This window comes from Kryptolebias marmoratus, linkage group LG10, assembly GCF_001649575.2.
Source record: "Kryptolebias marmoratus isolate JLee-2015 linkage group LG10, ASM164957v2, whole genome shotgun sequence".
Taxonomy (NCBI): domain Eukaryota; kingdom Metazoa; phylum Chordata; class Actinopteri; order Cyprinodontiformes; family Rivulidae; genus Kryptolebias; species Kryptolebias marmoratus.
Window position 1 is genome coordinate 7,622,007 of NC_051439.1, and position 15,374 is coordinate 7,637,380.

General features: G+C 39.6%; 2 protein-coding genes across 3 annotated transcripts in view; both read right to left on the reverse strand.

Annotated features, from left to right (window-relative positions):
* Positions 1 to 7,814, reverse strand: part of ezra (ezrin a) — a 17,765-nt gene extending 9,951 nt beyond the window's left edge. The window contains exons 1-6 of the mRNA XM_017418293.3: positions 7,651 to 7,814; positions 6,118 to 6,201; positions 5,482 to 5,577; positions 3,756 to 4,030; positions 1,224 to 1,307; positions 633 to 779 (exon numbers count right to left, since the gene is read on the reverse strand). Of these exons, the coding sequence (XP_017273782.1) occupies positions 633 to 779; positions 1,224 to 1,307; positions 3,756 to 4,030; positions 5,482 to 5,577; positions 6,118 to 6,201; positions 7,651 to 7,662 (698 nt within the window). The 5' untranslated portion in view covers positions 7,663 to 7,814. The remainder of the gene's footprint in view (positions 1 to 632; positions 780 to 1,223; positions 1,308 to 3,755; positions 4,031 to 5,481; positions 5,578 to 6,117; positions 6,202 to 7,650) is intronic.
* A 4,009-nt stretch (positions 7,815 to 11,823) lies between these two features.
* Positions 11,824 to 15,045, reverse strand: nenf (neudesin neurotrophic factor). Of its 2 annotated transcripts, XR_003038960.2 has the most exons (5): positions 14,843 to 15,045; positions 14,667 to 14,727; positions 14,345 to 14,448; positions 12,106 to 12,569; positions 11,824 to 12,027 (listed from the first exon to the last, which is right to left on the reverse strand). XR_003038960.2 is itself a non-coding variant. In XM_017413124.3 (4 exons), the coding sequence occupies exons 1-4, from the start codon at positions 14,981 to 14,983 to the stop codon at positions 12,393 to 12,395; spliced, it is 483 nt and encodes a 160-aa protein (XP_017268613.1). In that variant the 5' UTR covers positions 14,984 to 15,045; the 3' UTR covers positions 11,824 to 12,392. The 2 variants fall into 2 exon arrangements, 1 of the variants encoding a protein (XP_017268613.1); XM_017413124.3 differs by having other exon boundaries at positions 11,824 to 12,569.
* Between the last annotated feature and the right edge of the window lie 329 nt (positions 15,046 to 15,374).

Consider the following 15,374-nt stretch of genomic DNA (forward strand, 5'->3'; position numbering starts at 1 on the left):
AGCTGGCCCAAGTGGCGGGGGAGAGGGAAGTCTGGGTCTCCCTGCTTAGGCTGCTGCCCCTGCGACCCGACCCCGGATAAGCGGAAGAGAATGGATGGATGGATGGATGGACTGAAGTATGCAGAATTTTGTTTCCAGAGAACCAGACAGACTTAGTAAAAGACGCCAAATGGCCAAATTTTGAAGTGGAACAATAATTTGACCAAAACCTTAGAATCAATGAATAACCAAATGTGACCATCATGATGACTAAAACCATCTTTTATATACAAAAAAGTGAATCACGGTTTGCTTGTTTGAGTATTTTTTAAAAATAAATTGAGTATAATGTCTTAGAAAATGCAATAGGGAAAAAAGCCTGGAAACCCTCATGTTTCTCAATTCCTTTCTCTTTTCCCCAAACTTATCCAGACCTGAAAAATACTAAAACCAAATCCCACACTTTACAAGACTGCGTAGGAACTCTGTGTTAGTAACACAGTACAGCCTTTTAGATGACTGACCCCAGAGAATATTAGCAAACTGACACACACACACACACACACACACACACACACACACACACCCCAACAGGATTGTTTGGGGACATTTATCCAACAAACACTAAAACTTAGGTAAACTAAATGTCTCACCTGTCCTCTTTTGCGTAGATGTTGATCCCCAGAGTGTCGACTCCCAGCCACAGGTCTGTGCCCTTCTTGTTCTTGATCTCGAAATAGTTGACGCCAAACATCTCGAGGTCTTGAGCGATCTTCAGGTATTCAATCATGGCCTCTTCCCTGATCAAATTAGCACCGAAGGTCATTGGAATGATGACGTTCATTTTAAAAGTGGACTAACCTCTTAACAGGACTTTCCTCCATCAATATGTTAACATTTATTAACGTTCAACATGTTTTATACCAAACTGAATTTTAAGATACAATTGCTTATCATCATTAAAGATCTATAAATGAAGAACAACAGATGAAAATATATAGCCGCTCATCTCTGCAAACAGTAAAAATAGGAAACTGCACTAATCCTGTTACAGGAAAACAACAAAAGAAGATTTGGATTTTGTAGAACTGTATTAGTCTGTGACCTTTAATTGTAACAGAGTGTATCAAATTTATTGAAGATAATCTCTTTTATTTATAAGTAACGGACTATTTGATGCTTGATACGTCGCTCCACAGTGACGCTGTGAACGCCCATCAGCGTGTCAGTCAGCCCTCACTTACTTCAGCATGGATCTGTGCTCCTCGTGCCAGACCTGGATCCTCTCCTCCCACTGCTCCTTTGACAGCTTGTGTTGATCCAGAACTCTGAAAGGAGAGACGAGCTGTCAGGAAGCATCCCCTCCCCTGCTGAAAACCTGAACAGTCTGCGTGTATATGCAGAGCTAAATTAAACACATGCTGCACCACCACACGTTTCTTTCAGATTATATTTAACTTGTCAAATGTGACTCTATATTTGTAGATCGTGGAGATATTTCGCTGGATGAACTCGGTTTGATTCTTCTACTTCTTAAAATGGAATGTTATAATTTAAGAAACAGATTTTTGTAGTGTCTACAAAGTAACACGGATAGAAGGCTGATTATATATAAGGAGTGTAGATTTTTGTGTGTGCTCAGCCTCTTGAGGAAAAGGAACGAGTTTCTGCTTTTTACGTTTTATGCTTTCGGTAGCATCTGTCAGTGTGCAAAATTAATCAAAAAGTTATGAATGGATTTTCATGATGTTTTCAGAAAATGTCAAACATGCTAAAAGGAACAAGCGGTTAAATTTTGGTGCTGATCCGGTCAAAGGTCAAGGTCACAGCTAACCTAGTGCTCTGAGACAGTGTAATGTAGGAATGTCAAGCTGCACAGCTGGACACCTCATGGGTCAAGAATGATGCCTAGGGATTTCAAGGTCATGGGGGGGGGGGTCAAAGGTCAAGGTCACAGGTGACTCCTTTTTTTAAAACCGTAGCTATGCTCCAGCAGGTGACCCCGTTGTCACCGCCGCCAAGGAGGCTATCTTTTTATTTATTTTTGTTTATGTCTGTTAGTAAGATCATGTAAAAACTAGTCAACAGATTTGGATGAGCTTTCAGGAAATGTTGGAGTTGTCAAACACACACAAAAAAACACCAATTGATTAAATTTGGATGGTGATCCAGATCAAGATCTAGATTGCACATTTTTTTATTGAAGCAATGGCTTTGGTGGAGGTTTGAGTTTATGAAGGTTTTTGTATATAGTTTCTTTTAGACCTAGTAACATTACTTGTTGTACGGTGAGTTTAATATTAAGCCAACTTAACATGCAGCAACAGTATAAAAACAATATAGGCCTACAAACAGTATTTATTCATAAAAATGCACTTCTTTATCTAAAATGTAACAACAATATACATTTTAACAGGGTCAATATGCATTCATGGGAAAAGGAAAGTCCTACCTTTTTCAGTTCTAGTGTTTTATGTATCAGTTTTATGATCTGGTCCTAAACAGGATCTAAAAATATTTAAATTTAACCTCAAGTGAACAAAAACACAACATACTCAGATTATTTTTAAGCCAAAATGGAAAAGCTGTGTGACCACCCCACTGTCCAGTAGCTTGTAGAACCACCTTTAGCAGCAATAACTTAAAAATGTTTGTTTTCTTTTTACTTGATCATTGTCTCACATAGTTGTGGAGGAAATTTGGTCCCCTCTTCTTTCCAACGTTGCTTCATTTCATTGAGATTTGCAGATATTTGTTTCTCCACAGCTCTCTTAAGGTGCCACCACAGCATTTCAATCAGGCTGAGGTCTGGTATTTGACTGGACTGCTGCAGTATCTCAATACTTTTCTTTTGTAGCCGTTCTGTTGTAGATTAGCTGTTGGGTTTGGGATCATTGTTCTGCTTCATCACGAGTTTGGGCTAGGCTTCAGCTGTCAGACAGATGGCCTGCAAGGTGCCAAGGTCCTGTGGCTGCAAAACAAGCCCAAATCATCACCCCTCCACCACCATGCTTGCAAGTTGATATGAGGTGTTTGTGCTGATGCGCTGTATTTGATTTTCTCCAAACATGGCCCTGTGGATTATGGGTAAACATCTCTACTTTGGTCTCAGGTGTCCAAAGGACATTGTTCCAGAGGTCTTGTGGTTCATTCAGATGAAACTTTACAAACCTAAGTTGTGCTGCCAAAACAAGCCATACTTGTTCAATGTTTTTCTAACTTTTCTGTCATGAACTTTAACCTTTAACCTGCTAACTGAGGCCTGTAGAGTCTGAAACTGAGCTTTTGTTTTTTCTCTGAGCATTGCACAGTCTGACCTTGGGGTGAGCTTGTTGGGACGTCTACTCCTCGGAAGATTTGCAACTATCTTATTTTTTTCCCACTTGTTAATAATCTTTCTCCCTCTTGAATGATGGACACCAAATAGTTTGGAACTGACCTTTAACCCTTTCCATATTGATGGGCAGCAACAGCTACTTCTCTAAGGTCATTGCTGATGTCTTTCCTCCTTGGCAGTGTGTTAACACACACACCTGTATGCTCCAGAGCAGAAAAGTGACAAAACTCCTGCTTTTATTGAGGTAATCACACTGATAATAATCAGTTCATCAATATATTTGACCAGCAGCACCTGGCTGCTACTTTTCCTTTTAAGTCCCCTGTTAGCAGCAAGGGTGCACTTAGTTTTTCACACACAGCTTTTCCATTTTGGTTTCAGTTTTGAAACTGACTGTTTGACAGGTGATCTGTGCAGAGGGATATGCAGCTCAGCTCACCTTTTGGGGAGCAGACGCTCAGAGGTGAGGTAACGCGGACCGTGCGCCGACTTGTCGTACTCTCCAAACTTTGCCTGGACGGCGTAGGAGGCCAGCAGCACGGCGGCCTCTGGAGGACAGTAGACCTCGTCAGACAGAATGTCCTCCTTCACCTGCAGGAAGAAGAGCCGCCTGGTGATGTCCTGGATCAGCTCCTCGTCCACGTCCTCAGGGTAAAACTTGACCCTGAGCTTGAACTGCAGGGGAGTGTCTTTCTTTACGTCCTGAGACAACACCTGTATGATAAAAGTGCAGATTAAAGCTTAAAATGACAAGAGGAACACAGTGAGACTGACTTATCTAAGACAAATTAACAGTGGATTGTGGTGAAAAGTGGTGAAAACTTCAGATTATTTGTATGGCTCCAGTTTACAACAAAAGTTATCTCAGGCACTAAAATCTCTCTTTAGCTACTGGATTGCATTCAGATAGTATTAAATATAGGTCTGAAAGGCCTCAATGTGCATTGAAAACATTTTCACTCAAACCACCTTTAGAGGTGGTCTGGACCCCTTTTATCCACATATATTTGGTAGTCTGAACATAATCCGTACTGAGCCAAGATGTAGGCCCTCCTACTGAACTAATGTGACCCTACACAAGTTGTTACTTCAACATTTTGGGATAAATAAAGAAAAAAGGTTTGCTCAGCTGCTGGCTGATTAAAGATAATTAAAAAGCCATCCTTGGGAATATTTTGAAGACATAGCTACACTTTTTTTGTGTGTTGAGTTTTTTTGTTTTACGCTCAAAGTTTTAATAAGCTGTTTATCAGAATAATTTTCAATAAAAAAGTTTTTTGGAATTTTATTAATCAGAGTGGAGCAGGATGCTGTGTGGTAAATTTCTCTTTAGTTTGTTTGTTAAAAGTCTAAAAGTCCTGGAACCCTGATAATAACTAAACATAGAAGCAATACAATTAAAAGCAATAAAAAGTAAATAAAAGCTACTATTTAAAATCAGTGTGTAAGATTACATGATAAAACATTGAAAAATAAGTAACACAGGCTATTCAATAAAACAGTGGAAATGAATAATTACAAATAATGAGTTTTTAGCTTTGTTTTTAAGGGAGAGAGAGTGGTGGTGTGTCGTTCTGATTCCAGAGGAAGGGAGCCTGAAAACTAAAAGCTCATCAACTTTGAGACCTGCATGCTGGGAGCAAACTGTTCTAGTTGGGCTGTAAGAGACAATTAGTTGCTTTAAATATGCTGGAGCAATTCAGTGCTTTATATGTAATGAGGAGGGTTTTGTATTGTATTCTGCTGGTCTTAGAACACCAATACATAGAGGCTAAAACTGGAGAAATATGGTCTCTCTTAGAAGAACCTGTGAGAACTCATACTGCAGCGGTCTGAACAAGCTGTAGGATTTTGAAGGGGTATTTTGGACACTCTGTCAGAATGGCATTACAGCAGTCTAATCTGCAGGTGATGAAGGTGATCCATTATGTATGCTTCTAATTTTTTTAGATAAGGTGCTATTTTTGAGATTTTTAAGCTTCTTTCCAGTCAGATGGCAGGAAGTCTTAGTCAAATCATTGTGCCATTTAATCGGTTTTTAAGAAGACGCCTTTATAAACACCATTACGCTATGACTTTAACACCACCGTTAATTGCATAAAGTTCAAAAACATCACAGCTCGACATCACAGCAACTACATTTCGCAAAACAACACAAACTCAACCTTTTTGTCAGGCTGCAGCCATGTGATGGCTCCTCTGATGTCGACAAACTGCAGCCCGAAATACCAAACCTCACGCAGACCGATGGTTTTGGCAACCTGAAGACACACACAGAAAGAGAGGTTTCCTTATAAAATAGATTCCTTTGCTTTTAATAACAGGATCATAAAAAGGTTTCACTTGTAGCTAAACAGACACGAGGGAAATCAGCAAAAACTAAAGGTAATAAAAATGTTTTACTTCCAAAACGAACGCACATTGCCCGTTGCCTTATATACTGAATTCTTGAACAAAAACCTTGTTTGATTTATTAGCAGTCAAAGTATTTGTTAGGGATGACTCTCAGCTACTATCACACCCAATTTTAGTGCAATATCTGTAACTTTGACTGAATACTAGACATCTTTGTGTTTTCTATGGTAAAATGGCTGTGGCAGCCAAATTTGACCAGTGGTTCACAAGATATTTTGCTAACGCTACAGACTAACAAACATTATTGCGGACGATAACCCTTAATACTCAGCAGCAAATAATGCAGTTGTTAAAAAAAGTACTTTTATTACTCATAATGGAAGATTTTTATGTGCGCATCGAAAGCCCCTGGTTTAAACGTGCTTTGTAAACTGTGACATGCAGACCTGATCAAAGAGTTGGCTTCCTTTGGTGTTGGGATGGAAGGAAAACTCCAGCTCTGCGTCCATCGTGGTGACGCGAACGTTGACCTGAGGTAAAAAAAGGAAAAGGAAAATGCATACATTTAAATCGTTTGCTCAGTTTTCTTCCCAGAATCAAAAATATTCCATGATCGCTAAAGTCCGACAGCAAGAAAACAGAGATTTTTGGAGTGATTTGTTGGAAAAGTGACCTTAATGTGGATTTGGGAAATGGATTATTCATAAACCATAATTGCTCACTATCTCATTAGACTTTAGACTACTCATCCCAGGAACCACAAGGTTGCACATAAGCAGATAAAAACGGTTGATGCTTGTGAATTGACACGAGCACTCAGATAAGCCTTTTTCAGAGCGAGAAAACTTGCTTCTTTTTTAAATGTCAGTCGACAAACTCTTATTACGTTTCATTTGGCTCAACAAACACACTCCAAACATGCAGCCCGACTCTTGCCTGTAGGCCGGATTGAGCTTGCAGTCGTTACAGAACTCTTTTATGAAGTTGTACCAGAGCACACCCTGGGTGTCATAAAGATAAACCTACTAAAACGTGGGCAGCAACAAATAGAACATCCATTTATCGAACAAATCACCAGGTTTTGTTTGAGATAACTTCTACACAATGTGATGCTTTTCTCATTTTGAGCTGCCACAGTCATCCAGTGTGATTGTCGCCACTATAGAACTGTGTTTCTGCTGATTTGTTGGACATTTTTTGTTACCTAACTGCTCAAAATACAAGCTTTGAGCCTTTTCCAGGTCAACACAAGCAATGCTGGCCATCGCTGACTCCCAGCTGTGTCTCAAGGTTTTATAAATCAGTCATACTTGGGTAAACATCAGCTCACTGTCTTTATAGTGGGGCCTTTTTCTTATATGAGCACAGGCCGAACTTTCTTATCAGTTTCCTTCAGGACAGATGCAGAGAAACTTCAACCGGAGAGATTTAGGACCTTAAAAAGTGCACAGAAGAGTCCTTTGTTTCAGTTCGATCGATTAGTGATGGCAGGCTCAGAAAATCAAAGTAGCAGAATAAATGAGTCACGAGTTGTGGTGAAATTTAGTCTTGACATTAACAAGCGGTCTATAGTCACTAAAGGGATTACCGCGATAAATATAATTATCTGCAGGACCAAGCATGATAGCTGGTCTAGTTGTAGCCATGAAGAAACACTTTTCCAGTAATTTCCTCTCAGGAATGTGTGCAGTGTGGGTCAAACTCTACATTTGGTTAATGAGTAAATGCCAAGAAGGATCACTGCTTCTTTTAAAGACTTACATGCCCTAAAAAAATAGATTGTTTAATACAGGATTGAATCTGTTTGGTTATAAATAACTGGCCCTCATTTTTTTCTTATGATCAGTGGTCCTGAACTATAATTCTGTCATCATAAATTACACAGTAAACAGGTGAGTTTCTGAACCCATTCAAACCAGGAAGTAGTAACGTAACAACAGAGTTCTTATTTTAAATTAGAAAAACAACAGGAACCCTACCGTCTTGGGCATCTTGGCTGTGGTGTGGGGACAGAGCTGCGAAGGAGAATGTTTCCCAGGCTGACCGACGCTGCAGTGGCCGACTCCCAGCAGGACCTGCGCCTGATAAAGACTGGCGCTCGGCTCTCGCTGGCAGGCTCAAGGGCAGGGATTGTGCCCTTTGAACTCACTGGCAGATAGCTCCCACTGACGTGGGAGGGCAGACTCGGTGACTATCACACCGGAGTGACAGATTTACCTCCACCAGAGCAGGACGCACAGCTCCACCCAAAGACAATCACCTGTCTCAGCACCTGAGCTGCTGTGACCTTTGATCAGGGAGCACAACGCTATATGGGCCTGGATGTGCCATTTATGTTGCCTGTGTGGAGGAGTCATGAGTCATAGGATGTTGTAAAAAAATAAAATAATAAAAGAAGAAAAAAACTAATGATGGAACAGCCGAAGCTTGTTTTGTGGTGAAAGGAGGCAAACTCGAAGAGGGAAACTAAACTGCACCCACCCAAAAAAATGTAAAAATATTAACTGAGTTGAATAGTTGAATTTCCATAGTTGAAAAACTAGGGAAATTGCATTTTCTGTAAAAATGCAGTGTGAATGGTAAGCGCCGAATGACTTTACAGAAGAAGCTGAAACTGAACTGCTGAAGCTAAAAGAGGCAGAACGCTAGCTAAAAGCTAAAGGTAGCAAAATGCTATCCTCAAGTTAAATGTAGAAAAAGGGTAGCCAAAAGCTAAAAGTAACAAAATTCTAACTAAAAGCAGCAAAACACGGACAAAAACAGAACAAGTATGCTGAAGTAGAATTAGAAGAGCAACGTTTCTGAAAGAACTGAAGAGATTTCTATGAGAAGATATTTGTCAATAAAGTTGAACACTTTGAAAAAAAGTGTAAAAGTTACAAAAAACGAAATAGCACCCATCTCCTGAATAAGCCGAATGTATGACAGGCTAAAATAGCATAAAGTCTGCAGAATGGTTAGGTTTAAAAATAATAAAAGCAGGACTCAGTTCAGAGTTTGTCTCCTACCAGGTGATGTGTTTGATGACAGGATTTCACATGAAACTACAGCTGGAATGATAAACTGAGATAAGACCAAAATTTATTACTAACATTTTAATTTACATGTTACAGTCCTTAAAACCAAAGTCTAGGATGGCGCAGGATCTGACAAGGGTTTGTTACTTATTATGAGCAGGTTTTCACACTTCACACCACTGCATGTTGTTTTATTTCAGACAAAACAAGACTCGTGAGACACATAACTAAGACTCCAGTGATTTTTTTTTTTCTTCTGGCCTAATAAACTTGTAATAGAACATACAACACACAGAAGAATTAAAAAAAAAAAAGTATTTGCTAATGCCTAACATGGACATGCGAGCTTCATATGATGCACACATATACAAAAAAAGGCCTTCGCTCAGGTCAGGTCAGGTCACGGTTGCCCTGGCACAGCTTCAGGATTGCTCTCGTTTTGTGAAGCGTAGACTGCAAAATCCTGAGAAGAGCGTAAAAAGAAACACACGACACAATTATACATTTTAGTAAAATGTTAACACACAATTACAAAACATTAGCAATAAAGAATATTAGACTCAGGAGATACTTACGGGGATTTTCTTGTCTGTGTGCCTGACCATAACTTTCTCTGAGGAGAAACAAATGTTCCTGAGTTCAGTCGAGTTGGGGCCAGCCTGAAAAGACAAAGTGATGATCACACACATTTACCAGCTGAGAGCAGACAGACGTAGCGGAGCATCAGGATAGCGAGTCCGTTTTTGTAGAGTCAAGAGAAATAGGTCAACGGCCTCTAAAATAATTCCACGGGGTGAAATGTGTTATTTAAAACTTGAGTTAGAGAAGGGAAAAGCATCAGGGGTTATTGACTGACATTTCACTGCCCATGTGTGGTGCCCCTTCGGTCCACAGCTGTACGTAATCAAGTCTGAACCCACTAGAGTTATACTAAACTACTGCAGACGAAGATGTTAATGACAAAATATAGGTTTTACACAGCAGAAAATAGAGAATACCAAAAGGGAACGTGAACTACCATTAAACAAAACACTAAAAGAGCTTTTCTTTCTAACCAAATTCAAACTAATTTCAATATAAACACTTTGTCAACGTATGAGTGGAAATGCTAGTGGCGGATCATCTCTATGCCTTCTTATTTGTGATGTTTCACATTTTATTGGCTTTGTTGTTGGCTTTATGATAGTTGCTGTAAATATTATCTTTATTTATTTGGGTAAAAAAAGAGAAAGGTTTGTATAAAAAGGATCGAAATGGGCAATAAACCCATTAAACCTGCTCCAAGAGTTGCTTCCCTTTGTCTTTGCTCGGGATGGAAAAGTCCAGATATGCGTCCATCGTGGAGACAGGAAAAAAAAAAAAGCCACACACGATCATCACACATTGACAGGTTCTTTTGTTTTGGTGTTTTACTTTCAATTAATCAAATGCAGTTTTTTTATTAGTGAAAAACGTTTCGCCAACTGACTGCATTACAATTAAAATATCACTCAGCTAAAAACTTGAAGAAGCAGCAGAAGGGTTTGTTAGAAAATATCTTCAACGAGGAGCTGTGGGGTGAATTATTCCTAAAGTATAATTTTTCATTATGTCATTAGATTTCAGTCAACACGTGAGCAGGGCGAGACTTTCCAATGGGCTTTTATGAGGTGTGAGACGAGGTTTAAAGGGCCCAAAATAGTATTATTTAAAAAAAAGAAACAAGGATGAATGCCTGGATCAGGTGCCTCAACTAATCTTACAAAATAAAGAAGAAGCTGGAGCTCTCTGATCAATTTTCAGCTTCATTGTGCAGAAAGAGCTCCAGTTTCTTATTTATTTTGTGATATTGTTGTTTTTTATGAAAGGATGCCGTACTTCACTTCCTACCAACAAGCCCATATCAGTTTTATTCTGTCAAAGCCTACATTAATTAACAATCAATAATGTTTTTTACGGGTTTCTGTTTAATTTGCTTCAGACTAAAGTCCATACAGCACAACTAGTTTTACTAAATGACTGTAAATCTGAGCCGTAATGGTTTGTAAACATTTCCACTGCTTTGATGGAAGGTTGTTTTTATGGTCTTATTCTGTATTTTCACCTTCTTGTTTAATCTAAATCCTCCCAAACAAGCTCTTATCTTTCTCTAAAGTCAGGTAGTGGGTCTGCATTTTTAAACACAGATTTTTATTTATTTTTTAACCAAAACTCTGCAGCTGCAGCTTGCTTCGCTTTGTGTGATCTCAGCCCGTTAAAAATTAAGCGTTCACCCTGCTTTAGAACGGATTTCTGCAGTGTAGGTTCTTATTGGTATTGCTGACCTTTTCATCTTATTACTATTACCCTTTTAATGTAGATGGTTCATTGACAAAAATACACTTTATTTTTGTGTTTAAATAGAGAAAGACATTAGAAGCATTTGCGCTCTGTACAGTGACAGCTAATTAAAAGTAAACTGTGACAGAGCAGATTTTAGCATTTCAGATGGTAGGTCTATAGTTTTTCTGTGCTTCAGACTTTAGATGTAACATCTTCTGCATAGTTAGAAACCCTGAAGTTAATGTGCACATTCTGAATATAGTTGTAGTTAAACAAATGTCAATTGAGCTCTAAAAGTAGCTCTAACCCAGGCGCTCACACCCTTCTTCATTGTGGTTTGCATGTGAGGAGCCACAAGCCCAATATATGTAAATAAAACATAAAAGTGCTTCGTGCCATATACTTGACCTCAATAATTTAACTATTTAAAAAAAATTTAAAGAGTGGATATCTAAAAAATAAAATAAGCCTTATTTATTGCAGCTTTGAAAATTTTGAACAAACGCACACACTCCTTACCGTCTTTTTTTGGCTCGAGCTGCTGCAGAATCGAAGCGCGTCTTTAACCGATCCAACAGAACCAGATCGATCGCAGTAACGGAGGGAGGGAAACAAAGTTTGTCGTATCACACCGAATGAACAGATTTACCTCCAGCGCGGGCCGCCTGCGAGGCGAAGCACCCAGCTCCGCCCTAAGACAATCACCTGAACAGCTGTGACCTTTGGTCAGAAAACACGAAGCTGTAAAGCTCCAGAGGCTGATCACACTGACCCAAGTCTCAGGATGGCGCAGCAGAAGCTTGGTTTTGTGACAAAACTCAAACGAAGCGATGGGAAGAGAAAGAAAATCCCAATTTTATTTTACGTTATAGAAACAAACAAAATACTGACAGAGGAAGAATTAATGTTAAATAGATAAGAAAAAGTTCTGTATTTTAACTAGGTCATGAAACAGGTGTTGTTCCATGCCTTACAGAGCTAAAAAAATTTAAATAAAAAGATATTTCAAACTGAACCAAAAGAGCACCAATTCAGCACCTGCAGCACAGAAAGTAGAAAAACACCACAATCAAACGAGTACAGATTTATGTTTGCTGGTTCAAAACTGTATTTTACCTGATGTCGCTTTACTTGGGTGATCGGGCTTCACTTAGTAAAATAACGGCTCGAAGTGAAGGGCAGCTGTCGGAAGGCTTACAGAGGCGTGAAGTAAAAACGCAAGGATTCAAGCACAGAAACAGACGAGCTGGACCTCTGCGGCGTGAGAGACACCATGATGTGAAACAACTCTCCCAGCTCACACAGGGTCAACCCCAAAATGTTGAGTTTTCTCCGCCTCTAGGGTCATGATTCTGGTCAGTCACAGGTTGGAAAAAAAAAAAAAAAAAAAGCAAAGACCAGAGCTAGAACTCATCTTTGATCTGAAAGTGAGGCTGGTCTTCTGGTTTAAAGTCTTCGTTGGGGCTACCGTCTCGGTTGAGGATCCGCGCTGCGGTGTAACCCACGATGGGATACTTGGCTTTGTAGGTGCCTTCAAATATATTGTTTAAAGACTTCAGCTGCTCCTCTGTGAGGCCCGCCTGTGGACACGAAGGTGAGAAACAGAACTTCGGATTAGTGCTTTTCATTCGTCATTCTTTAAAGGGGTCAGAGGTTTTCTGGCTGAAGCATTTTTACACGTGCAGAGGCGAAACGTAACAAAGGTTATTACTATTAGTACTGATAACAACATTCTGTGCTAAAATAAAGACAACACTGATTTCACAAACAAATAAATGTTTTTTACATCCACAGAGAAACACAAAACTGAAAATATGTGCCTGGAAACAAAGTTCTGCTTTCAGCCACATGCAGGGCACTGATGTGATGTTTGTCATTATTATTATTATTTTTTGACAAATCCAAATCCAAAATGTCTGAACTACGAGCAAAGCCTGCCAAATTGTTGTTGACAACAGCTTTTGTGTTTAGTTTGTGTCTGAGGAAGCAAAGACTCATAAATCGTCCTTTTTATGGCAACATCTGGAAGACAAGAGGAAAGCTGTTGTTTGTACCGTTTGATTGATTTTTTTTACAATAAAATAATCGTATTTAAACATATGGAGCGAGGATAAAATAGTGACTGAAAACACCAAAACATTTGCAGTCACCATTTCAAAGTTAACAGATTAAAACTAATTTAGTCAGTTGATATTGTCACATTTCTATAATTACTACACACACACACACACACTCCGGTTTGGAATATTTCCATTTTGTTTACTTGAAACCTTTTACAGGGCTTTTTAATTTAATTATAAGCAATAAAGCTACACAAAATACTCTAGATTGAGTACAGTGCCTATAAAAGCATTAACCCCACTGGATGTTTTATGCTTTTATTGCTGTCATAAATCAATCGAGGTCAACATAAATTGGCAAAAAAAAAAAAACCTTTTCAATGTCACAGTGAAATCAATTTTCCACAGAGTAATACCAAGATTAGATATGGGTTTTCTGCAGAAGAAAAACTCTTTTTAAATCTTGACTAGAGTTTGTCTAGATCGGAGTTTTCTTCAACAGTGGCTTTCTCTTGGACCTCCTTCAGAGATCTCCCAGGTGTCTCAGTGGTCTCTCTGTTCTCCTTCTTCACGGTCACTCAGTCAGTGAGGACGGCCTGCTCGTGGTAGATTTACACGTCCCATATTCTTTCCATCTCCTGATGATGGATTTAACAGAACTCCTGGGAATGTTTAGGGCCTTGGAAATCCTTCTGTATCCATCCCTGACTTGTTCCTTTCAATAATCTATTCTCTGAGTTGCATTTGGACAATCATGGCCTTGTTTTTGTATAAAGAAGGCCAGTTTATCTTTATAAATCCTGCAGCTGAAAAACCCTCTGATGAAACAGAGGGACACAAGCTGTTTACAATCCTGGATCTTTATATTCCTTCATTTTCACCAGTCCAATGGATCAGTGGAGGATGCATGTTGACAGTAATGCTGAACTCACCGGTGACCATAGTTTCCACCTATAAACCATTCAAAATGGCAGAAAGACAACGAGATGCTTCGATTTTTTTTCTTCTTTTCTTCTGGAGGTGGGGGTAGGTATGTGTTGTGTTGGGAAAAAAAACACACCCTGACTGGAAAAGCACTTCCCCATTTAACTTCATTAATCTGGACTATTTTGTGAAGGTTTATTACTTCCTGGAAACCAAGTTGTAGCGTTTCAGTGTAGTTAAGCAGCTGGAAAATGTACAACAAAAGAGGTCTCAAATATCAGTATTCTCCACCCTGGCAAATCAAGACAGACAATAAAGTGGGCGGGATACGGTGGAGCAGGGAGCTCAGGTGGGTTCTGGGCTGAACTCACGGTGTCTGACGTCAGGTCTGCTGGGTCCAGGGACATCTTGGCCACAGCTCGAGTGGAGTCCTTTCCAACCAGGGCGTTATACGGAGCATTTTTTCCATAAAACTCTGAAAACAATGGATATTAAAAAAAGGGAGGACAATTTCAGGCACTGCAATGGAGGCAACAATACATAAAAAGACAGACAACTGGCATGGGATCAGAAAAAGTTTCAGAAGAATTTGTGAGGATTTATTAATATTGTTGTTGTTTTCAATAACAGCCTGCTGTGTAATTTAAGATCCAAGCACCACTTTTAACTATACTGAAAAAAGGGTTTTATTACCTTTTCCTTTAGTGACATCAAACACCACACCTTTCACTGCCATGTAAATAGGCTGACCTTCCTAAAACGAAAGGAAATAACAGAAAGGGTGAATGAATCTTTATGACCACTGCACAGCAGCAGCACACTCAGACAACTGTGATTTTCGGGTTTATAACTCATATCCTTGGGCTCACCTCGGTGCCGTCGTACCTCCTCAGCTCCTCCTCGGTGAACAGTCGCACTGGTTTCGTTGCCGCTTTGTATTTTAACCTGACATCTTCTCCTAAAGTCACGCAGAGGACAACCAGCAGGACGAAAGCTCCCGCTGTTGGCATGACTGAAAGTTTGTTTGGACGAGCTCAACGCGGAAGCTCTCGGAGCCACTTCCTCCTCCCCCCCGCCCTGACGGAGGCCCGTGCTGCGTTCGGGAACCCTCGGAAAATTTAACGCTGGAACGCCGAGCGCTCTCCGCGTCAACTCAAACGTCTTGCGTTGATAATTTAGCTCCTTTTGCTTACGTCAGTGGTTTTGCACCTCGTTATGGTTGTTTTAGAACCTTATAAAACAACACTCTATCTTTTTTTACACTCCTGAGCAGTAACTTTATGCAACAGCTGTTTAGACTTTCTAAAGATTAGTTTCCAGCTTTTTGTTGTTGGTTAGGAAATCTTACTTCCAGTGTTTTAAAAAAAAACAGATTCATGACCAGTTTCTCTTTAGTTTTAA

Bases quoted from the DNA above. Each gene is read 5' to 3' on its own strand.
- nenf (XM_017413124.3), bottom strand. From the start codon at position 14,983: ATGCCAACAGCGGGAGCTTTCGTCCTGCTGGTTGTCCTCTGCGTGACT. The intron at 14,728-14,842 runs GTGAGCCCAAGG...CTTTCGTTTTAG, and splicing joins GGAGGTACGACGGCACCGAG to GAAGGTCAGCCTATTTACAT. The intron at 14,449-14,666 runs GTAATAAAACCC...CATTGTTTTCAG, and splicing joins TGATGTCACTAAAGGAAAAG to AGTTTTATGGAAAAAATGCT.